We start from the raw sequence: 24,231 nt of genomic DNA on the forward strand, positions 1-24,231 counted from the left end.
GTCACCGAATTGTGGTCACTGTCTCCAAAGTGCTCACCTACCTCTAATTCTAACACCTGGCCTGGTTCATTACCCAGAACCAAATCCAGTATGGCCTCACCTCTTGTTGGCCTATCTACATATTGTGTCAGGAAACCCTCCTGCACACATTGGACAAACACTGACCCATCTAACGAACTTGAGCTTTGGCTTTCCCAATTAATATCAGGAAAGTTAAAGTCCCCCTTAACAACCACCCTATTACTTTCACTCTTCTCTTGAATCATCCTCGCAATCCTTTCTTCTACGTTTCTAGGACTATTAGGAGGCCTGTAAAAAACTCCTAACAGGGTGAGCTCACCTTTCCTATTCCTAACCTCAGCCCAAACTACCTCAGATGGCGAGTCTTCATCCATCGTCCTTTCCACAGCTGTAATACTATCTTTGACAAGCAATGCCACACCTCCCCCTCTTTTACCCCCACCTCTGACCCTACTAAAACATTTAAATTAGTTTGAAGTTTGCTCAAAGCTCATGAGATGAAATTTAAATCCTTTTGCTTCTATTTTATGTGTTATGTGAGTAAGTGAGTAAGGGAGTGAAGGCCAAAAATCTGTTAAGAAAAGGTTGGAATAGAAGGAATAGCTGAGGATTGAATTGTAATTGAAATACTTCCAAAATTTCAATTGAGCTACCATTTCAAATCAAGTAGTCTTCTTTCAACTATGTCAGCTTTCCAAAGCTATGAATGTCAATGCTGAAAGATAAAACTTCATATCTCAACCTTAACATAATGTATTGAAAGCAAACTTTGAATTGTGTTGGCAAGAAGAAGTTTTACCCTCCAACAGCAAATAAATTAATATTGAATGCTAGGAAAGATATGAAGACATTAGAGGGAGTCCTACAGAATGGTTCCAGGAATGAGGTACTTCAGCTATGGGACAGATTGGAGAACTTGGGACTGTTTACATTATGAAGATTTAACAGTGTATTTCATAGAGCCATTCAAAATCATGAGGAGACAGGACAGCGTCCGTAAACATAAACTGTCCTCATTGGCAGGAGGATTGAGATCCAGAGGGCCATGATTTAAGTCGAGAGTGTGTTGCTGGAAAAGCATAGCAGGTCAGGCAGCATCTGAGGATCAGAAGAATCGACTTTTGGGCATAGGCCCTTCATCAGGCGAAACGTCAATTCTCCTGCTCCTCGGATGCTGACCTGCTGTGCTTTTCCAGCAACACACTCTCGATTCTGATCTCCAGCGTCTGCAGACCTCACTTTCTCCTAATAATCCAGAAGCTCAGGTCAATGATCTGGCGATAAAGGCTCAAATCCCACGGTTGCAGCCAGTGGAATTTAAATTCAAATGAATAGAAGTCTGGAAAGTAAAGCTGGTCTCAGAAACGGTTACCATGGAACTATCATTAGTTGTCATAAAAATCCACCTTGTCCACAAGCATCCTTCAGGGAATGAACTCTGCTGCCTTTACCTCGTGTAATCTACAAGTGACTCAAGTTCCACAGCCATGTGGTTAGTGCTCAATACTCTGAAATATCTGAGCAAGCCACTCAGTTCAAGGCCAATTAAGGATGTCAAACAAATGTCAGCCTTGTCAATGACATCCACATCTCATAAAAGAAGAATAAAACTTTATTTTTAAAATTTTGAAGCCCACTGTAATAAAAAAAAACAAAGATTGAGAAAGTCTGTGAATTTGGAGCTGTGATCAAACTCCGGTTTACAGCTGAAACCACTAAAGTGACCCCGGCCTTGAATATCAGTGGAGCATCTCTTCACAACACAATCAGATATCTTGCTGCCATTTGACCACTAATTGGTCTCCGACACTTGAGGCTGCAAGTTGAGACAGTGGGGTGGGAGCAAGCAGACCACTCAGTTTCTACTTACATTAGCCTACGCAAATATTTAAAATCCAGCCCCACATATTGATTGGTTTTAGCTTTTCTACCAAGCTTTTATCCTAACCATTGACAAACTCAAATATAGCAAGATTGAGCAACTCATAGGTTAAACAGTTCTTTTCTTTTTAACTTCTATTTTATTATTATGCCATCGCAAGCTGCTGATGGTAAATTACAATAATAGGGATAACCTTGTGGGACAAGGTTATTAGCAAGTTAAAATCCTGGGTAGAAGCAAGACTCTTAGTCTTCTTGACTCTAGATGAATAAAAATGAAAATTGTTCATTTTTGTTTCCATCATACTCCATTGAGTGTTGGGATACTCTCGGCTGAGTTCTCTCGCAGACAAGAAACTAGAGTTTTACATACAACATAGATTTTTTTTTTATGTAAGCTGTACTTCTATCGTCTGAGACGCCCACCACCTTGGTTACGAATGGATCATTTTTAAGACAGGTTTGTCAGATCAGAATTGAGTATAAGGTCATAAAATTTTCACGTAAGTTTCAATGCACAATAATCTTGTTTCCACCCAACAGGTTTGGTGAAAATTTCATCTGGGGTTTCAGAAAAGAAAATTTTTATATTGTTCAAAGCACATATTTCACAAGAAGAAAAAAATTGAAGGCAAAAGGAAATTCAAAAGCTGTTGGTACCTGTGGCATGTGATAGTTGTCCATCTTTGTTTATGTTCTCCCGGTGTGTAGTACGTGATATCACCTCATCCATTTCCTGTTCTGAGACCTGTAGGACACATGGGAATAGGAGAAATAAACTTACTTTTAATAAACCAGTTTACTGTCTGGTTATCAAAATAATTGCAGATTAAACTTGTCAGGATTCACTGTGGGATTCATATACCAGTACAGAGTGAACTAATCAGTTCATTGGAAAAAATTACAGACAGCAATTAGGGAAGATTTTATAAAGTCTTGCTCCCACCTAGAGCTTTATGCATTAGTAATGCACATTAGGAATTTGGATAGGGAGATCAGTGGGTTCCACTGGGTTTCCACAATTGAACTTCTAATATGCATGTCCAAGTTCACACCTTTACTCACTTATTACAACAATACTAAAATACTGTGAACCATTTTGTATTACCCTGAACAAAGTTAAATTCTCTGAGGTGCTATGCAAACTTTATTTAATTTTATCTCTGAACAAATGGATTCTATCAGCTTCTAAAATAGCATCTGTCTTCCAGGTGTTGTATTATCTATCCTTGATTTAACATCATAAGAAATAGGAAAAGGGTAGGCCATTCAGCCCTCGAGCCTCCTCCGCCATTCAATAGGATCATGGCTGAGCTAACATTCCTCATATCTACTTTGCTGCATTTTCCCATAACCTTTGATTCTCCTATTATCAAGAATCTATCTATCTTAGTCTTAAATATACACAAGGACTCTGTCCCCACATCTCCCTTTTGCAAGAAGTTCCAAAGACACTCAACCATCTAAAAAAAGGAATTCCTCATCATCTTACTCTTCAAATGCTGCCCCTTGAATTACCCCTTTAAATGCCTGGCACTGCTTGTTTACTGCCATTCCTGTTAATCTATCCACCCAGTTCACTTTTGCTAACTCTGTTCTCATTCAATTATAATTCCCTTTATTTAAGATAAACACAGTTTCCGACCCAAGTTTCTCACTTTCAATTGAATATTAAATTCCATCACATTATGATCACTAATACCTAGGGGATCTTTTACATTGAGCTCATTTATTAAACCTGTCTCATTACTAGATTCAAATGAAGGGCTTTTGCCCGAACGTCGATTTTCCTGCTATTCGGATGCTGCCTGACCTGCTGTGCTTTTCCAGCACCACTCTAATCTAGACTCTGATCTCCAGCATCTGCAGTCCTCACTTTTGCCTAGCTTCAAAACAGCCTGCTCCCTGGTTGGCTCCAATCCATATTGCTCTAGGAGAACATCCCTGATGCACTCTATGAATTCATTGTTGCAGCTACCTTTTTCAATTTGATTAACCCAATCAACATGAATAGTGCTCTATTCTTTTTATATGTTCCTATTATTTCTTGATTTATAACCATGCCCACAGCATGGCATGGCTACTATTTGAGGGTCTATATACTATCCCGACCAATGTCTTCTTTCTCTTGCTGTTTTTTAACTTCAGACCTTCTGAGGCTGGATCATCTCTCACAACTATCCTCATTTAATTTCTTAGTAACAGTGCTACCCCACCAACTCTTCCAGCCCTCCTGTCTCTTGAAAGGTCAGATATCCCTGAATGTTACATTCCCAGTTTTGGATTTCTTTGTAGGTATGTTTTTGTAAGGGCAATGAGAACATATTCATTTACCTTGATTTGCATCTTCAGTTCATCGACCTTTTTCTGAACGCTTTGTACATTCAGATTCAAAAACTTTTAAGTTAGTTCTATTGTCAAATTTCCCTACATTCTTACGGCTCCTTAGCATGACATTCACATATTCCACCCCCATCCGTTTATATTCTGTTAACAAATAGCCCCATTACTAACACGCAATCCTACTGAAATAAAAACCGAAAAGACTGCAGATGCTGTAAATCTGACAAAAATACAAATTGCTCGAAAAGTTCAGCAGGTCCGGCAGCATCTGTACAGACAAATCAGAGTTAACGTTTCGGGTCGAGTGACCCTTCCTCAGTACTGGTACCAATGTCCCATGAACTCAAATCCGTTTTATCCCACACCAATCTTTGAGCCCCACATTTACCTCTTTTAACTGTTGACCCTGTGCCAATTTGCTTGTAGCTCAGGTAGTAACCAGAGAACTTTCTGGTTTTGCATTTTAATTTATTCATATTCCCTCAGCAGTACCTCATTCCTCTTTCTACTTATATCATTGGTGCCTACGTGGACCACGACAACTGAATTTTTCTCCTCCCACTCCAAGTTCCTCTGCAGCACAAATGAGATACCCTGAACAGGACACCAGGCAGGCAATGCAGCCTTCAGGACTCTTGATCCTGGCCACAGAGAACATTATCTATTCCACTGACTAAACTATCTCCAATTACAATTACATTTCTCTTTTCTCTCCCCTCTTGAATGGCTCCCTATACCACTGTGCAATGGTCATTTTGCTCATTCTCCCTACAGCCATCACTCTCATCCATAGTGAGCAAGAATCTCAAACCTGTTAGACAAGCTCAAGAGCTTTTTTTTTATTCACTCACAGGATGTGGCCAGTATTTATTGCCAATTCCTAATTGCCTGGAGGGCAGTTAAAAGTCAACCACATCACTGTGGATCTGGTGTCACATTAGACCAGACCATGTAAGGATGAGTTTCCTTCCCTAAAGAACATTAGTGAACCAGATGGGTTTTTCCTGACAATCAACAATGGTTTCATGGTCGTTGTTAGAGCCTTAATTCCAGATTCTTTATTGAATTCAAATTCCACCACCTGCTATGGTAGGATTTGAACCCACCTTCCCAGAACATTAGCTGAGTTTATGGCTTACTTGTCTAGCGTTAATACCACTAAGCCATTGTCTCCTTCAGGTGCTGCGGCTTCTTCAGCACTATCTCCTGGATCCCTCTATTAGCCATGCTCGTAGTCATACACTCCTATCCCTGACTACTGACTAAATTTGAGGTAGTTCATCGAAGGCATTCATCAGGACAGCCTCCTGAAACACAGCATCCAGATTACTCTCCCCCTACCTGATGTGTCACAGTGTTCGAAGTTCAAACTCCAGTACATCGACTCTGAGCCAGTGTTCCTCAAGCAAGCTATAGTTGCTCCAGGTGTGGTCACCATGAACCACAGTGTGGTCCACCAGCTCCCAAATCATGCAGGCACAATGTATCACCTGGCCCTGCATGTCTATTTTGTTTACTTGACAGCACTGTCCATTACTTTACTGATGATTGAGAGTTGACTGATGGGGTGGTAATTATCCAGGTTGGATTTGTCCTGCTTTTTGTGTACAGGATGTAGCTGGGTAATTTTTCACATTGTCAGATAGATTCCAGTTTTGTAGCTGTACTGACCAGCTTGCCTAGGGGAGCAGAAAGTTTTGGAACACAAGTATTATTGCTGGAAGTTGTCAGGACCCATAGCATTTGCAGTGTCCAGTGGGTCTGTTTCTTAAAGTCATATTGGGTGAATCAAATTGGCTGAAGATTGGTATCTGTGATGCTGGGCACCTTTGAGGAGGCAGAGAAGGATCATCCACTCGGCACTTCTGAATGAAGATTGTTGCAAATGCTGCAGCTTTATCTTTTGCACTGACATGTTGGACTTTTCCATTTTTGAGGATTGAGATGTTTGTGGAGCTTCCACCTCTCGTGAGTTGTTTAGTTGTCCACCATCAGTCATAACTAGATGTGGCAGGACTGCAGAGCTTAGAAATGATCCATTAGCTGTGGAACCACTGGTCTACCACTTGCCACAAGTAATCTTGTTTTGTGGCCTCTCTAGGTTAACATCTCATGTTTATGTGTGCCTGGTGCTGCTCCTGGCATGCCCTTCTGCATTATTCACTGAACTAAGGTTAATGGTAATGGTAGAGTGGAGAAATGCCAAGCAAGGAGATTGTAGCTTGTGTTGGAACATGATTCTGTTGCTGTTGATAGCTCACAGTGCCTCATGGATACCCAGCCTTAAGTTGCTAGGTATGTTTAAAATAATTCCCATTTAGCATGTTGATAGTGCCACACAATACAATGCAATGTCCTGTCAATGTAAAAGTTGGACTTTGCCTTTACAGGAACTGCGCTGTGGTGACTTTTACTGATCTTTTCATGAATAGATGCATCTGTAGCTGGCAGGTTGGTGAGACTGCAGTCTGGTATGTTTTTCCTTCTTATTAGCTCCCTCATCACCTAATGCAGACTTACTCAAGCAGCTCCGTCCTTTATGACTTGAGCAGCTCGATCAGTAATGCTATGTACAGCCATGCTTGAAATCCCCAACCTAGAGTACATTTTACCAGCCTTAGCCACCCTCAGTGTATCCTCCAAATGGTGCTCAATATGGAGCTGATTCATCAGTGAAGGGAGGATGTTATGTAATAGTCAGCAAGAGGTTTTCTTGTCCATGTTTGAGTTGGTCCCATGAGACTTCATGGTGCTTGGAGTCAAAGGGAAATTATGTTTGACAAATTTATTAGTCATACAGTCATATAGTAGTGAAATAGGCCTTTCGATCCACCACATCTATGCTGACCAGCATTAGAGTTTGTTGACAATGTAACTCTTTGGGTACAGAAAAACATTTGATAAGTCAGGTTTCTGATTTGTCAAGGCATTGCCCTGTCACCTATTTTGCTCAGCTGAAACAGACATAGTTTGTATACATGTAGCTTCTAGTACACACCAATGTGCAACCCTTCAAGCCTGACTGACAATCCTAAATTGATTGTCAGTGTAATTCTTCACACACTCAGGATTAACAAAGAACAATACATCACACGAACAGGCCCTTTGGCCCACCCCGACTGCATTGACATATGAAGCTATTCTAAACTAAAAAACTTGTGCCTCTATGTGGTCCATATCCATCAATTCCCTGCCTATTCATGTAGCTGTCAAAATGCCTCTTAAATGTTGCTGTTGTATATATTTCTACCACCTCCACCGGCTGTGCATTCCAGGCATTTACCATGGGAAAAAGACTCCAACTATCAATGTTATCCATGCCTTTCATGATTTTGTAGACTCCTAATAGGTTGCCTCTCATTCTTCAATATTTAAGTGACAACCAGAACTGTACACAATATTCCAAATGTGGCCTAACTAAAGCTCTATAACATCCGCAACAATTTTTATACTCTATGCCCTGACTGATGAAGATAAACATGCCATATACCTTCTTCATCACCTTATCCACTTGTGTTGCCTCTTTCAGGGAACTGCAGAGCTGTACACTTAGAACCCTCTGTATATTGATGCTACTAAGGGTTCTACCAAAGGCCATTTAATGTATATTTCCCTCCTGCATTAGAGCTCCAAATTGCATCACTTTACATTTGTAATTCCTTTGCCTATTCTCCACTCAAGTCTCCAGCCTACCTATATCTTCTTGTAACCTCAGGCAATTCTCCTCATTCTCCCTTGCTCCAAATCTTTGCGTTGGCTGTAAACTTACTAATTAGGTCACCCACATTGTCCTTCAAATCATTCATATATATTACAAACAACTGGGGTCCAGCAATGATCACTGCATAACTACTGGTCACAGATCTCCAGTCAAAAATACACTCTTCCACTGCTACTCTATGTCTTCTAAGACTAAGCCAGTTCTGCATCCATCTTACCAACTCACCGTGGATCCCATATGACTTCACTTTTTCTATCAATCTGCCATGTGGGACCTTGTCAAAAGCCTTGCTAAAGTTCACGTAGACAACATCTATCGCCCTGCCCTCATCAATCAATCATTATCCAGCATTGTCTAATTGCAGAATCATATACAATGTTATACACCGAGTTTCTAGTTTTGTAAGCGCAGGCTGGATGAGTACAATCTGGTTTATTGAGAACAGCTGAAGGGATATGCTGTCTGGTCTGATCATCCAGTTGTTGGAATGTACAGTCTTCATACTTGGTATCACACCAGTATTGAAATTCATATACTATATTACTCAATTTTGCTGTAAGAATAAACAAGCAAAACATTGAAAATGGTTGTACTTGTACAAATAACACAAAGTTTGCATATAGGTACAGCTAGCAATCAGAAACGCAAATGGTATGTTGGACTTTATTGCAAGTTAATTGTAATTCATAAATCTGTCTTACTTCAATTTTACAGGCCTTGCTTGTAAAGGGCTTTGGTTTAACCAGATCTAGAGTACCATGTGCAGTTTTGGTTGCGATTTTTAAAGAAAAATATACTTCCATTGGAGGCCTCGCTGTGAAGATTTAGTAAGTAAGTCAGTGGGATGACAGGGTTGTTCCATGATGGACAACAGTGAAAACTAATTCTACATTCTCTGGAATTTAGAAGAATGAAGGTGATCTCATTGAACCGTACAAGATTATACGGGGGCTTGACAGGACGGATGGTGAGGAATTGATTTCTTCTGACCGGGGAATCTAAAATATGGGGGCACAGTCTCCTGGTCTAAGGATAAGGGGTCAATCATTTAGGACTAAGGAGAAATTTGTCCACTTAAAGGGGTGCAAATCTTTAGAATGATCTGCCCTAGAAGACCATGGAAGCTTCATCATTGAAGACATAAAAATGAATAACAGACTTTTGGCTTCCAAGGGTATCAACCACAGCATGCGTTGGACATGAGGCACATTCCTGATGAAGGGCTTTTGCCCAAAATGTTGATTTTCCTGCTCCTTGGATGCTGCCTCACCTGCTGTGCTTTTTCAGCACCACTCTAATCTTGACTTTGATCTCCAGCATCTGCAGTACCAACTCCGCCTAGGAGTGTACTGTATCCCATTCATCCTAAAATAGAGCTGTTAAATGAGGCTGACTGGGTAGGAAGGTGGATTTGAAGCTGAAAGTCAGTCATGATTGAAATGAAGGGTGGAGCAGGCATGGATGATCTACTCCTGCTCCTAGTTTTTATGTTCTTATGGAAAAGTGAGTGGCAAGTGACACCTCATGTTTAGGTTTAACTCTGCATACAATGTTAAAAGTCACAATACCAGGTTATAGTCCAACAGGTTTATTTGGAAGTACAAGCTTTTGGAGCAGTGCTCTGAAAGCTTGTGCTTCCAAATAAACCTGTTGGACTATAACCTGCTGTTGTGAGATTTTTAACTTTGTCCACCCTAGTCCAACACGGGCACCTTCACATTAGATGTGCATACAGCAACATGCATGTGAACACACCATACTCAATAACAATATTCTCTTTACCTTTGTCCGATAAGTGGCCAGTTGCACTACTGAAGTGTCAGCAACCCTAACATATGGGTTCAAATGAACATTGCCCTAAGCAAAGCCCAATCTCATGTGAACATTACGAGGGAGACCAGCCCTCTCATAAATCTGGTTCTATTCATTATGCAGGAGAAGATAGTGCACAGTTTGAGGAAAATGTATGAGACAGATCATGATATGCTGGTGTTCCACATTTTAACCCTGACAGAGAAGGTAGCAATTGAGATTCTGAAGGTGCCATCAGTCAGAACTTGGGCAATGTTAAGATGGAAGTCATCCAGAACAGGGTAATTTGATAGCTCTATACGTGGAAAATGTGAGGTTATTCACTTTGGCAGGAAGAACAGAGGAGCTGAATATTATTGAAATAGAGAAAGACTGCAAAAAGCTACAACACAGTGGGATTTGAGAGACTTCATCCATTAATCAAGAAAATCTATCATTCAAGTTCAAGAGCTAATAGGCAACGCAAATTGAATGAACGGCCTTTATTTCAAAGAGAATACACTATAAAAGAAGGGATGTTTTGCTGAAACTCTGCAAAGCAGTAGTTATACAACACCAACAATAAGGAACGGTATACTGACACTGGAAGCGGTCCAGAGAATGATCACTAGGTTGAACACACGTTTGGGCTTTTTTTATACATGAGAGGTTAAGTAGATTGGGCATGTATTTAAAGTTTAGAAGAATGAAAGGTGACCTTATTGAAACATTTTAGATTCTTACAGGACTTGACAGGGTAAATGCAGAAAGGTGGTGTCCCCTTGACTTAGAGAGTCTAGCAGCAGAGTGCATTATCTCTGAATAAGGGGTCTCACTTTAAGACAGAGATGAGGAAGAATTCCTTTTCTCAGCTGACAGTGAATCTATGGAATTCTTTAACATGTGGAGTTATGAAGGCAAGGTCATTAAATACATTCAGGGCTACGATAGATTTTTAATCAGTGAGGGAATTGAGAATTATGGAGAAAAGACAGGAAAGTGGGGTCGAGGATTGTCAGATCAACCATGACTTCCTTAAATGGTGGAGAAGACTTGATGGGTTGAATGGCCTACTTCTGCTACTACATTTTATGGCTTTAGGGTTGGGGCAGAGATCAGCAGCCATCCAAAAGATTGCTCTTTGACGCAGGCAGCTACTCACAGTATCTCTGGCCAGTGACATCACGGACAGTGCACCTGGATGCACAATAAGTGCTCCCTCTACTGCAGAGGCAGCATACAAGGCCTTCCCTTTTCCCCTGTAATGCTATGCGATCATTCAAATCAACTCCCATGGTAAATCATTCTCTGTCCACTGAGAAAGAATGAAACAGTAGTTCCCTCAACATTCCTGGGGCAGCTGCACTGCACATTTCAGATGATGGTAACACCACATCATCATACGACTTGTGAAAGTTGTAATATGGTATGCTAGCCAGTGTCAACCAGCACAACACAGCTAGTTCATGACTTAATATAGCATTGCAAGTCACCCCTAAAACCTCTAATAGCAACTTCTCAAAAGATCAATAACCCTAGGCAGTAAGTATGTGACATCTTATTCTTCCAAAACTCCCATTTACAATGATATAAATGTTCAGGCTATGTTTTGATTTCCATTCAGGAATTTACGGTAAATCACATTTATACTGGTTCCTTGTGCAGAACCAGCTGCATTCATTGCCTCCATTCACTGAGATTCACAAATAGTCCCTATGTAAAGTTATGAAAAGCAAACAATTCATTACTTTATCCACCTGCACAAACATAATGAATTGTAAAAGGACAACTAATTAATCAACACTTGAGACACTCATTATCCATTGTGCTGCGAACAGTTGCATACTTATATTGCTTAATAGTTTTCTTTTGGGAGGGGGATTATATTAACATGTTTGCACTAGTGGCATTAATGTCCTTAGTTCTGTCATTTTGCTGCCAATATGAATCATTGACTTAAGAGCCTGCTTCTCATTTATCTTGAATGGTATGTACGTTGATCAGATTTCAAATACTTTGCAGTCTTGCTCCAGTTATTTCCTTCCAGCCAGGCTCTTTGGATTCCACACAGTAAAGGAATACATGCCAGAAGTTATGCAAGAGTGACTTGTTTTTAAGTGCGCTATGAGATCCTCAAAAAAAAAAATCAAAGTCCACTCGTTTCATTCTCGGAAATTGAAAACCTACCACTTCATGTTAGTTTTTATTGGCATTTAAGACCAGTAAGTAGAGTTTGGTATGTCAATGGGGAAACATTTTCAATTAAAATATATTTTCCTTTGATTATAAACATGGGATGATTTGAAACAATGCTTAAAATCATTGTGTGTGAAATCATTATTACTTAATCATTACAGTATACATGGAGCTGTGGCTCATCTCTCTAACTAAACAATTTTGAGCTTTTTAAAAGTAGAATGTATTCATTTAAAACGCAGGCAACATAAATGCCAGCTTCCGGTTAATGTCCGTAAGATATGTAGCAGAATCACAGCTGTTACTGAGATGCAATTCTACAGAGTGTAACCCAGGAATCTCAAACTAAATACCGCTCTCTAAAAATGTGGACAATGCTCCAACATGAGAGGGATCTGTTTTAGGGAAGGAATCAGTTTGGCAGCCACTGTAAGGCTGCAGTGCAAAGTTTTTGACTAACCAAACAAGCAGCCTTAACCTGTACACAATAATAAAAAACACTCTTTTCCAAAAGCATAATCTCTGCATAATTGATGCCAATTTATCAAGAAGAGCAACATATGTAGATGAATAATATTTTGGTCATTGTTCTACCGCCCATACAGTGAAATGCAGTCAAAAAAGAAGCAAATTCAATTGTGCAAAATAATTTTGAACTTTCTGGGGTATGTGGATCAGTACTAAGCCAAAAAAAGCAGAAAGTTCATAAATTCAATTCCTTGTTGCGATTTTTTTTCCTTATTCTATCATGGGATACATGGGCCTCATTGGCAAGGCCCACATGTGTTGCCCATTACTAACTGCCCTTGAAGTGAATGTTTTGCTAAGCCACTTCAGAGGGCAGTTAAGAGTCAATGTATCTGGAGTAACATTTGTCTCATCAGGTAAGTCCCTCTCTACAGGACATTACATACAAACTGGAGCAGAAATAAGTCATTCATCCCTCGACCCTACTCTGCCAATCAATAAGATCAAGGATGATCTATTCGTGTTTCAAATTCCACATTCCTGTCTACCAATAACCTTTGATTCCAATGCCTAACAAGAATTTATCTACATCTGTCTTAAAAACATTCAATGACCCCACCTCCACCCCGTTCTGAGCCGGAGTATTCCAAAGTTGTGTAATACTCAGAAAATAAATTAATCGTATCTCTATACTAAAGGGTGACACCTAATTTTAAAACAGTGCATTCTAGTTCAGGACTCACCCACAAGAGGAAACACCCTTTCTAAGTCCACATTGTCAAAGATTATTCAGGATCTTATACGTCTTGATAAGTCACCTCTTGCTCTTTAAAACTCCAGTGGCTTCAAAACTCAACCTGTCCAAATATCCTCAGAATTCACAAATTCAAGGGATCTATCTAGTAATTCTCTTGTAATAAAGAAATCTTCACATTACTGCCTTGATTACACACTGTATCACTTGTTGTGACCCATCCATCAAGAACATCTAAATCCCTCCCTTAAAATTCTACAGTCATTTTCGATTTAAATAATACTGTTCTTTTTCACTCTTGCCGACAAAGTGAACAACTTCACATTTTTCCACATTATACTCCCTCTGCCAGAAGGTTTTCACTCACTCGAGCTATGTATATCTGTCTGCAACTTCCTTCTAACTTCTTCACAATGTACTTTTCGACCTATCTTGGGGCTGTCTGCAAGTGTCTGTAGTGTGCCTTCACCCCCTCATCTAAGTCATTGATGTAAATTGAAAAACGTTGAGGGATGAGCACAAACAACTCTGGAACTCCACTTGTAGGGAACTCCTACCAATCAGACAAAGAGCAATTCATGCACACTTTCTATTTTCTGCCAGTCAGCCAATCCTCTGTCCAAGCTACTACGTTACTTCCTTTGCCGTGAGCTTATAATTTCTGCAATAATCTCTAACATAGCACTTTGTCAAATGCCTCTGGAAGTCCAGTACAGTATGTCTACAGGCTCCCCTTTTACCACAATACATGTTACTCCATCAAAACTCCAATAAATTGGTTAAATATGATTTACCCACCAGTTCTTCCTGATTATTTTGAGTTTTTCAAATTGTGCAGTTATCACCTCTTTAATGGTCAATTCCAACAGCTTCCCGATAACAGATGGTCAAGTTAACTGGCCTACAGTTTCTTGTTTTCTATCTGCCTGCTTTCTTGAATAGAGGCTTATATTTGCTATTGCTGAAAATGTATTGCTGGAAAAGCGCAGCAGGTCAGGCAGCATCCAGGGAACAGGAGAATCGACGTTTCGGGCATAAGCCCTTCTTCAAGACGTCGATTCTCCTGTTCCCTGGATGCTGCCTGACCTGCTGCGCTTTTCCAGCAACACATTTTCAGCTCTGATCTCCAGCATCTGCAGACCTTACTTTCTCCTTATATTTGCTATTGCCAGTCTAATGGGAACATTATCTCAATCTAAGGAATTTTAGAAAATTAGCACCTCATTAGACATACCTCTTTTAAGACTCTAAGATGAAGTCCATCCAAACCCAGCAACTTATCAGCCTGCTATCAGTTTGCTTAGTACTACTTTGTTCATGACTGCAATTTCACTTAATCCTCACTCTGAATCCATTTTGCCATGTGTTCTATAGTGAAGGCAGAAACAACATTTGATGCTTTCATCTACCATTTCCTTATAATTGATTAACTCCTCATCTTTCTCTAGATGACCAATACTTACCTGATTTAATTTTTTCTTTTTTAAATACCAGTAGAAACTCTTGCTATCCATTTTTACATTCCTAGCTAGCTTTGTTGCATATTCTAAATTTTTTCTCCTGATTAACTCAGGCGACAGTCTTTGTGGAGTTTGCACATTTTCCCCCTGTCTGTGTGGGTTTCCTCCAGGTGCTCTGGTTTATTGTCACAGTTCAAAGATGCACCGGTTAGGTGGATTAGCCATGTTAAATTGCCAATAGTGTCCAGGAAGGTGTAGTTTAGGTGAATTAGCCATGAGATGTGCAGGGTTATATGGATAGGGTGAAGGGGTAGGTCTGGATGGGATGCTCATTGGAGGGTCAGGGTGGATATGATGGGCTGAATGGCCTGCTTCCACACTTGAGGGATTCTATGAATTGTTTAGTGATTCTCTGTGGTTCTTTATATTCTGACCAATCATCTGAGCTGTCACTCATCAATGTGCAATTGTATACCTTTTCCTTAAGTTTGACACTTTCCCTAACTTCATTAGTTAACCACGAATTTAGATTAGATTAGATTACTTACAGTGTGGAAACAGGCCCTTCGGCCCAACAAGTCCACACCGTCCCGCTGAAGCGCAACCCACCCGTACCCCTACATTTACCCCTTACCTAACACTACGGGCAATTTAGCATGGCCAATTTACCTGACCTGCACATCTTTGGACTGTGGGAGGAAACCGGAGCACCCGGAGGAAACCCACGCAGACACAGGGAGAACGTGTAAACTCCACACAGTCAGTCGCCTGAGGCGGGAATTGAACCCGGGTCTCTGGCGCTGTGAGGCAGCAGTGCTAACCACTGTGCCACCGTGCCGTCCACTATGTTGCATCCTTCCCTTAGAATTTTTTTAACATAGTGGAATATATTTATTGAGTATTCTTAAATATTCACTTAAACATCTGTCACAATATTTCTATTGATCTAACCCCTAGTCTTGTACGCCAGTTCACTTTATCTAATTCAACTTTCTTGCCCACATACATACCCTTATTTAGATTTAAGATACTAGCCTTAGGCCCAATCTTCTCCCATTCAAACTGGATGTAAAATTCAATCATATTGTGGTCACTGATACATAGAGGTGCCTTTATTCTGTGGTTATTAATTTATCCTGACATATTACACAATACTAAGTCCACTTTAAGTGCTCTCTGGCCAGTTCCTGAATGTGATGCTCTATGTGTTCTATGATTCCCTCATCCAGACGACCGCTGCCATTCTTATTTTTTCAGTTTCTATTTAGAGCAAAGTTATCTATGATTATTGCCTTCCTTTTATCAGAAGCATATAGTATTTCTTCTAATGTGTTTTGGCCTACATTGTGGTTACAATTAGGAGACCTGTAAACTACTTCCTTAGTGACTTCTTTTCCCTACACTTACTTATCTCCAAACCACTGTTACATCCCCAACTCCTGAACAAACGTCATTTCTAACTATTGCATAAATACTATCTTTGTTGAACAGTAGTACTCCTCCACCTTTACCTAGCTCTGGTTTATTGTCTTCTTGGCTGTTGTATACACTTCAATACTCAGGAACCAATCTCTGTCATCCTACAGCCATGTTACAGAAATGGTTTGGTATTGAATGTTCATTTCAAATAGTGGCAATATCATATCACTATTATTAATTTACTAATGCAGTCTTTTATTACCTTTGCAATCAATTTGTATATTATGATAGTATTTAAGAATGGAAAAAACCTTAACCCCTCCTAGAGACTCACCGAACAGCGAGCTCTTTCCTCCATTATTGAACAAGAACCAGTATAGTCACCTCCAATAAATCTAGCTCAGAATGCCTGTCATGGTTCCATTTCTCAACTGCCTCTCTAGCTAGTGCTGACTGCCTGTCTCAGGTTCTTCTCTTGCTTACTCCTCTAGGTGATGTAACCTCCCTGTTTGAGGGTGCTATTGTCATACAACCACAGAAATGATAAAGCACACCTTGTCTATATTGATCCAAAAACACCCAATTGCCCTTTCAAATCCCATCTTCCTGCACATGGCTCACAACCCTGCAGCTTATACACACCTTTTAAAAGTGTAGGGCCTCCGCCTCCATCACTAACTCAGCAAATTACAGACATCCACCACCCTCTGCGTAAAACCTCTTCTCCTCATGTCTCCTCTAACCTTTTTGTATGTACCTTGAATTTATGACCCTGGTTTTTGAACACACTGCCAATGGAAACAGGTTTCTGCTGTCTATGCTATCTCTGCCCCTCACAGTTTTGTCCACCTCAACCATGTCATCCATCAGCCTTCTGTGTTCCAAGGAAAACAACCTCAACCTCTCCAATCTCTCCTCATAGTTACAACTCTCCAGCCACGGCAACATTCTAGTAAATCTTCTCTGCACAGCAATTATATCCTTCCTGTAATGTGGTGACCAGAACTGTACACAATACACCAGTTATGGCCTCACCAGTGTTTTATACAGTTTCATTATTATATCACTGCTTTTGTATTCTATACTTCCTTAAAAGAATATAAAGGCAGTATACTTAAGAGGGAAATCAGGAGGGCAAAAAGGGCACATGAGATAACTTTGGCAAATGGAGTTAAGAAGCATCGAAAGAGTTTTTACAAATACATTAAGGACAAAAGGGTAACTAGGCAGAGAATACGGTCTCTCAAAGATCAACAAGGTGGCCTTTGTGTGGATCTGTCGGAGATGGGCGAGATACTAAATGAGTATTTTGCATCAGTGTTTACTGTGAAAAAGGACATGGAAGATATAAAATGTAGGAAAATAGATGGTGTCATCTTGAAAACTGTCCATATTACAGAGGAGGAAACACTGGATGTCTTGAAACACAAACGTGGACAAATCCCAGGACCTAATCAGATGTACCCTAGAACTCTGTGGGAAGCTAGGGAAGTGATTGCTGGGTCTCTTGCTGAGATATTTGTATCATCCAGAGTCGTAGGTGAGGTGCCGGAAGACTAGAGGTTGGCTAACGTGGTGCCACTATTTAAGAAAGGTGATAAGGACAAGCCAGTGAACTATAGACCAATGAGCCTGACGGTGGTGGTGCGCAACTTGTTAAAGGGAATGCTCAGGGACAGGATGTACATTTATTTGGAAAGACAAGGACTGATTAGGGATAGTCAACATGGCCTTTAGATTAGATTAGATTAGATTCCCTACAGTGTGGAAACAGGCCTTTGGCCCAACAAGTCCACACTGACCCTCCAAAGAATAATCCATCCAATCCCATTTCCCTCTGACCAGTGCATCTAACGCTATGGGCAATTTAGCATGGCCAATTCACCTGACCTGTACATCGTTGGACTGTAGGAGGAAACCGGAGCACTTGGAGGAAACCCACGAAGACACGGGGAGAATGGACAAACTCCACACAGACTGTCGTACCGTGCCGCCCACGGAAATCATGTACCGCAAACTTAATTGAGTTTTTTGAAGAAGTAACAAAGACGATTGATGAGGGCAGAGCGGTGGACATGATCTATATGGACTTCAGTAAGGCATTCGACAAGATTCCCCATAGGAGACTGGGTGGCAAGGTTAGATCTCAAGGAATACAGGGAGAACTAGCATTTGGATACAGGACCGGTTCAAAGGTAGAAGACAGAGGGTAGTGGTGGAGGGTTGTTTTTCAGACTGGAAGCCTGTGACCAGTGGAGTGACACAAGGACCAGTGCTGGGTCCACTACTTTTTGTCATTTATATAAATGATTGGATGTGAGCATAAGAGGTACAGTTATTAAGTTTCCAGATGACACCAAAATTGGAGGTGTAGTGGACAACGAAGAAGGTTACCTCAGATTACAATGGGATCTTGATTAAATGGGCCAATGGGCTGAGAAGTGGCAGATGGAATTTAATTTAGATAAATGTTGAGGTGCTGCATTGTTGGAAAGCAATCTTAGCAGGACTTATACACTTAATGGTAAGGTCCTAGGGAGTGCTGCTGAACAAGGAGACCTTGGAGTGCAGATTCATAGCTCCTTGAAAGTAGAATCGCAGGAAGATAAGATAGCAAAGAAGGTGTTTGGTATGCTTTCCTTTATTGGTCAGAGTATTGAGTATACGAGTTGGGAGGTCATGTTGCAACTGAACAGGACATTGGTTAGGCCACTTTTGGAATATTGCGTGCAATTCTGGTCTCCTTCCTATTGGAAGGATGTTTTGAAATTTGAAAGATTTAGAAAAGGTTTACAAGGATATTGCGAGGGTTGGAGAATTTGAGCTAAAGGAAGAGGTTGAATAGGTTGGGGCTGTTTTCCCTGGAGCGTCGGAGACTGAGGGGTGACCTTATAGAGGTTTATAAAATCATGAGGGGCATGGATAGGATAAATGGACAAAGTCTTTTCCCTGGGGAGTCCAGAACTAGAGGGTATAGGTTTAGGGTGTGAGAGGGGAAAGATATAAAAGAAACCTAAGGGGCAACTTTTTCACGCAGAGGGTGGTATGTGTATGGAATGAGCTGCCAGAGGAAGTGGTCAAGGAGAGTACAATTGCAACATTTAAAAGGCATCTGGATGAGTATATGAATAGGAAGGGTTTAGAGGGATATGGGCCAGGTGCCGGCAAGTGGGACTAGATTGGGTTGGGATATCTGGTCGGCATTGATGAGTTGGACTAAATAGTCTGTTTCCGTGTTGTATATCTCTATGACTCTATGCTAATGAAGGAGAACATTCCATATGCCTTCTTTACAACCTTATCTACCTTTAAGTACCTGTGCAGTTGCAGCCAAGATGTCTCACTTCATCTGCTCCTCTCAGCATATTATTGTGTATTCCCTTTTACACTTTGACCTCCCCAAATGCATTATGTCACACTTATCAGAGTTGAATTCTACCTGCCATTTTCCTGGCCACTTCACCAATCCATTTGCATCATTTTGGAGCATATAGCTATCCTCTAAATTATTCACTACATGCCCAATTTCTGTGTCATCCGTAAACTTCGCAATTGTGCTCCCCCCGGTGTTCAAGTCGGAACTGTTAATGTATGAAACAATCAGAGGTCCCAACACTGAGCCCTGTAGAACACCACTTGAAACAGTTTCCATTCACAAGGGCAACCATTGACCATTACCCTTTGTTTCCTCTTGCTAAGCTAACACTGGATCCAATTCAATACATTAGCCTGTATCCCATGGACAGTTACTTTTTTGACCTGTCTGCCAATGTGGGACCTTGTCAAATGTCTTACTAAAAGCCATGTAGACGACATCCAGTGCACTACTGTCCTCCATCCTCCTCGTCATTTCCTCGAAGAATTCAATCAAACATGACCTTCCCTTAACAAAACTATGCTCATCAGTTCCTTTAGTGAATTATTGAATGAGATGGGTTTTTATAACAATTGATGAAAATTTCATGGTAAGGCTTCCAATTCCAGATTTATTGAATTTAAAATCCAACAGCTGCAATATTGGGATTTGAGCCTATTTCCCTAAATCATTAGTCTATGTTCCCAATCAGAGAAGGAGAAAATAAACAAGCAAAATCCATGGAACTGGTGACTGATCAGTGATGTCAGTTAAGAGTTGGATCAACCTTGGCAGTGATACCTCTCCACATTCAATTAACTTGCTGACACTAGAGTCATAGAGATGTACAACACAGAAACAGACCCTTCAGTTCAACCCGTCCATGCTAACCAGATATCTTAAACTGATCTAGTCTGACGTGCCAGCATTTGTCCCATATCCCTCTAAACTTTTCCTATTCATACAACCATCCAGATGCCTTTTAAATGTTGTAATTGTATCAGCCTCCAACACCTCCTCTGGCAGCTCATTCCATTCACACACCAGCCTCTGCATGAAAAAGCTGCCCTTTAGGTCCCTTTTATATCTTTCCCCTCTGACCCTAAACCGATATTCTCTAGTTCTGGACTTCCCCAGTCCAGGGAAAAGACCTTGTCTATTTACCCTATCCAGGCCCCTCATAATTTTATAAACCCCTGTGGGCGGCACGGTGGCACAGTGGTTAGCACTGCTGCGTCACAGCGCCAGAGACCTGGGTTCAATTCCCGCCTCAGGCGACTGACTGTGTGGAGTTTGCACATTCTCCCCGTGTCTGCGTGGGTTTCCTCCGGGTACTCTGGTTTCCTCCCACAGTCCAAAAATGTGCAGGCTAGGTGAATTGGCCATGCTAATTGCCTGTAGTGTTAGGTGAAGGGGTAAATGTAGGGGAATGCGTCTGGGTGGTTTGCGCTTCGGCGGGTCAGTGTGGACTTGGCCCGAAGGGCCTGTTTCCACACTGTAACTTATCAATTCAATCTGTAACTAATCTATTCAAGGTCACCCTTCAGCCTCTGACACTCCAGAGAAAGCAGCCCCAACCCATTCAGCCTCTCCCTGTAGCTCAAATCTTCGAACCCCCAACATCTGTGTAAATCTTTTCTGAACCCTTTCAAGTTTCACAAATCCTTCCAATAGGATGGAAGCCAGAATTGCACACAAAAACTGGATTTTCCAGCAACATCCTTCCCCAGAGCAGAAAGCAGTAGAAAATCATAACAGGTAGTGAGTTCTGCCATTGCTACCATGTCATGGACTCATATTCCTTTCCCCTAACCTAACTTGGAAGACTGCTGGATGCGGCTTTGCCTCCTGCTACAAATACTCCAGCTGGGGGAGAGAGAGAGAGACAGGGAAGTTGCCTAATTTCTCTAGCTACTGCTACTGTGCAAACTAAGAATCACTTCAAGAAGGTTGCAAGTCCCATGCTCCTGTAGCAACTCAATCACTTATTGTACCTCTAAGCAGAAGGTTTCTTAATTGTGAAAAAGAAAAAAAATCCCCAGCACCATTCATGAAGTGAAGAATAATGATAAGTGCAGTAGCACTACAGGTTTGGGATGAAGAGTAGATTTCGGAAAAAATTCCAGCTCTAAATTTTAAGCATGATCATTCTGGCGGAGTGTTGAAAAAACCTGGCAATTGTGGTCCTATTTTCAGAAGTGGAAAAATACTTGTTAACAATTTCAATAATTTCACAATACCTTATTTTATCTGGAGCTCTGTGACTTCATGAACAAAAGTTCCATAAACATTTGATTTTTAAAACTTTATTGCCATTATGTTTATCATTTAAAAAAATTAAAACAAATAACTCAAAGCTATGGTATTTTTGTGAATAATGAACATTTGAAACACTCAAACAAAGAGCTGAATAATGTGCACACATTACATGATTATACCTGACATTTTAATTGTCCTCCATGCTGGAATGGAAACTATTTCTGATTAGATGCTTAAAAGGGCTTCTTTGTATTTTGACCTGAGATGTAATCTTTTGGGAACTGAGAAAATAGTATTTAGTTTCCTGATGATTCATTCAACATTCTTTTGGGAGAATTGTTTATAATTGTTTAATTTTTGGATTGCATATGGAAGAATCAAACTATTATATTCCACGAGCACATGGGAGTTTAGTCTCATGGTTTCTCCCTCATAAGAAAGTATTTCTGAAATGGTAGTTTGTTGCCTACATAATTCTCTGAGAGTTTTCGTGTTTCATACCTATTAATAAGTATGTCATTTTGGTGAACTCACAAGTGGAAAGTGGACAGCCCCCTACCTGACCTCCATTTGCCTGGGTGAGTAATGACAAAATCTACCTCACCTAATGACCCACAGATTGACTATATCCTGAGTTTTAGGCCTCTAACTATTCGGAACAGTGTAGCTTTGTACCAGACTGTAATCTACCTATGCCAGTTCTCTCTGCACCAGTTACATGGAGATTTATAGCTGCAAATTTTATAAAGCTTTGAGTACTCATGCACCAACAAAAGCACATATTTTATATGATAAGCATCATCTACCAAACATATTGAAGGATGAGTACAATGAAGTTATAAATAGTACAGCATTTCCAAATTCATGATTAACTGAATCTAGTCAGAGGGCAACAGAAGATCGCTCTAGTCTGAGTGAAATCAGTTGCTACAATTGTCCTCTGTATTCCTATGCTGGAAGAAAGGAAATATCAAAAAACATTCCTGTTCCTGATTTCAACCTAATGACAACTGACAGAAATACGTACATGTAGATATAGATGGAATTAGGCTTTAGCTGTGTTGTCGCATTAAGGGTGAATAACCTCTAAGTAATCACACAGAAAAAAATGTCTCCTTGTTTTGCAACATAACCAAAATATGTACATTTCAAAAATAATTTATTGGTTGTAAAGCCCTCTCAGAGCCAGGTAAAGTGCCATATTACTCTAGTGTCTGCAAGGATCTAACCATTGCCTGCACCCCCCCCACTATTACTCAACTACATGCTGCCCTTGCCAATATCATCTGAGAAAATTTGTTAGTTTTCACATGTACACTCATGATATCCAGCTTTACCTCATCACCTACATATCCTCAATTATTTTCATAGTGCATATTTGTTTCTTTAAACAAGTGATAACTTGAAATGTCTTGAATGACAATCAACATAATGGACAAGCTTGGACAGTCTCTGTGGTTCCTATCGGTTTGCTGCTTATTGGTACATGGGTACATCAAATCAGGGACACTGCTCACGATGACTTCACTCCACTGTCACGAAGTTGTCAGATTGCTTGCTTGACTTCCAGTAACAGGTGGTCTGATTGTGGGGAGAGGCATCACCTCTGGCAGTTTTGGCAGAGGAGGGGTGAAACTTTGGTGTCGGCTATCAGAGGGGAAGAGGAGCGTCACATCCTGGGGGATAAGGCAGGAATGTTATGTTTTTAGATTAGATTCCCTTGAGTGTGGAAACAAGCCCTTCGGCCCAACCAGTCCACACCGACCCTCCGAACAGTAACCCACCCAGACCCATTTCCGTCTGACTAATGCACCTAATACTATGGACAATTTAACATGGCCAATTCACCTGACGTGCACATCTTTGGAATGTAGGAGGAAACCAGAGCACCTGGAGGAAACCCACGCAGACACGGGGAGAATGTGCAAACTCCACACAGACAGTCACCCGAGACTAGAATTGAACCTGGGACCCTGGTGCTGTGAGGCAGCAGTTCTAATCACTAAGCCCTATTGTCAGATGTTAGGAGTGGGGATATGTCAGGTATCAGGTGTTGTTGGTTGCGTTGGCAGGAAAGGTGAGTGTCAGGGCCTTGGGGGAGAAAGAGGTGTTGGAACTGGGGAGGTGTGTGGTGATGGTTTAGGAGTCTAGTGCCTCCTTCCCAAGATCCACAAGCCTGACCACCCTGGCCGACCCATTGTCTCAGCATGCTCCTGCCCCACTGAACTCATCTCTACCTACCTCGACACTGTCCTATCCCCTCTAGTCCAGGAACTCCCCACATACGTTCGAGACACCACCCACGCCCTCCACCTCCTCAAGACTTCCGTTTCCCCGGCCCGCAACGCCTCATCCCTCACCATGGAGATCCAATCCCTCTACACCTCCATCCGCCATAACCAGGGCCTCCAAGCCCTCCGTTTCTTCCTCTCCCGACATCCCCAACAGTATCCTTCCACCGACACTCTCATTCGTTTGGCCGAACTGGTCATCACCCTTAACAATTTCTCCTTTGAATCCTCCCACTTCCTCCAGACCAAAGGGGTAGCCATGGGCACACATA

General features: G+C 41.1%; 1 protein-coding gene across 2 annotated transcripts in view; it reads right to left on the reverse strand.

Moving 5' to 3' along the window:
- The window catches only part of pdzd2 (PDZ domain containing 2), a 420,957-nt gene that overhangs the window by 91,844 nt on the left and 304,882 nt on the right, over positions 1 to 24,231 (reverse strand). For both annotated transcript variants that reach the window (XM_043687429.1, XM_043687436.1), the window contains one exon: positions 2,563 to 2,650. In XM_043687429.1, the coding sequence (XP_043543364.1) occupies positions 2,563 to 2,650 (88 nt within the window). The remainder of the gene's footprint in view (positions 1 to 2,562; positions 2,651 to 24,231) is intronic.

This window comes from Chiloscyllium plagiosum, chromosome 1 (assembly GCF_004010195.1).
Source record: "Chiloscyllium plagiosum isolate BGI_BamShark_2017 chromosome 1, ASM401019v2, whole genome shotgun sequence".
NCBI lineage: Eukaryota > Metazoa > Chordata > Chondrichthyes > Orectolobiformes > Hemiscylliidae > Chiloscyllium > Chiloscyllium plagiosum.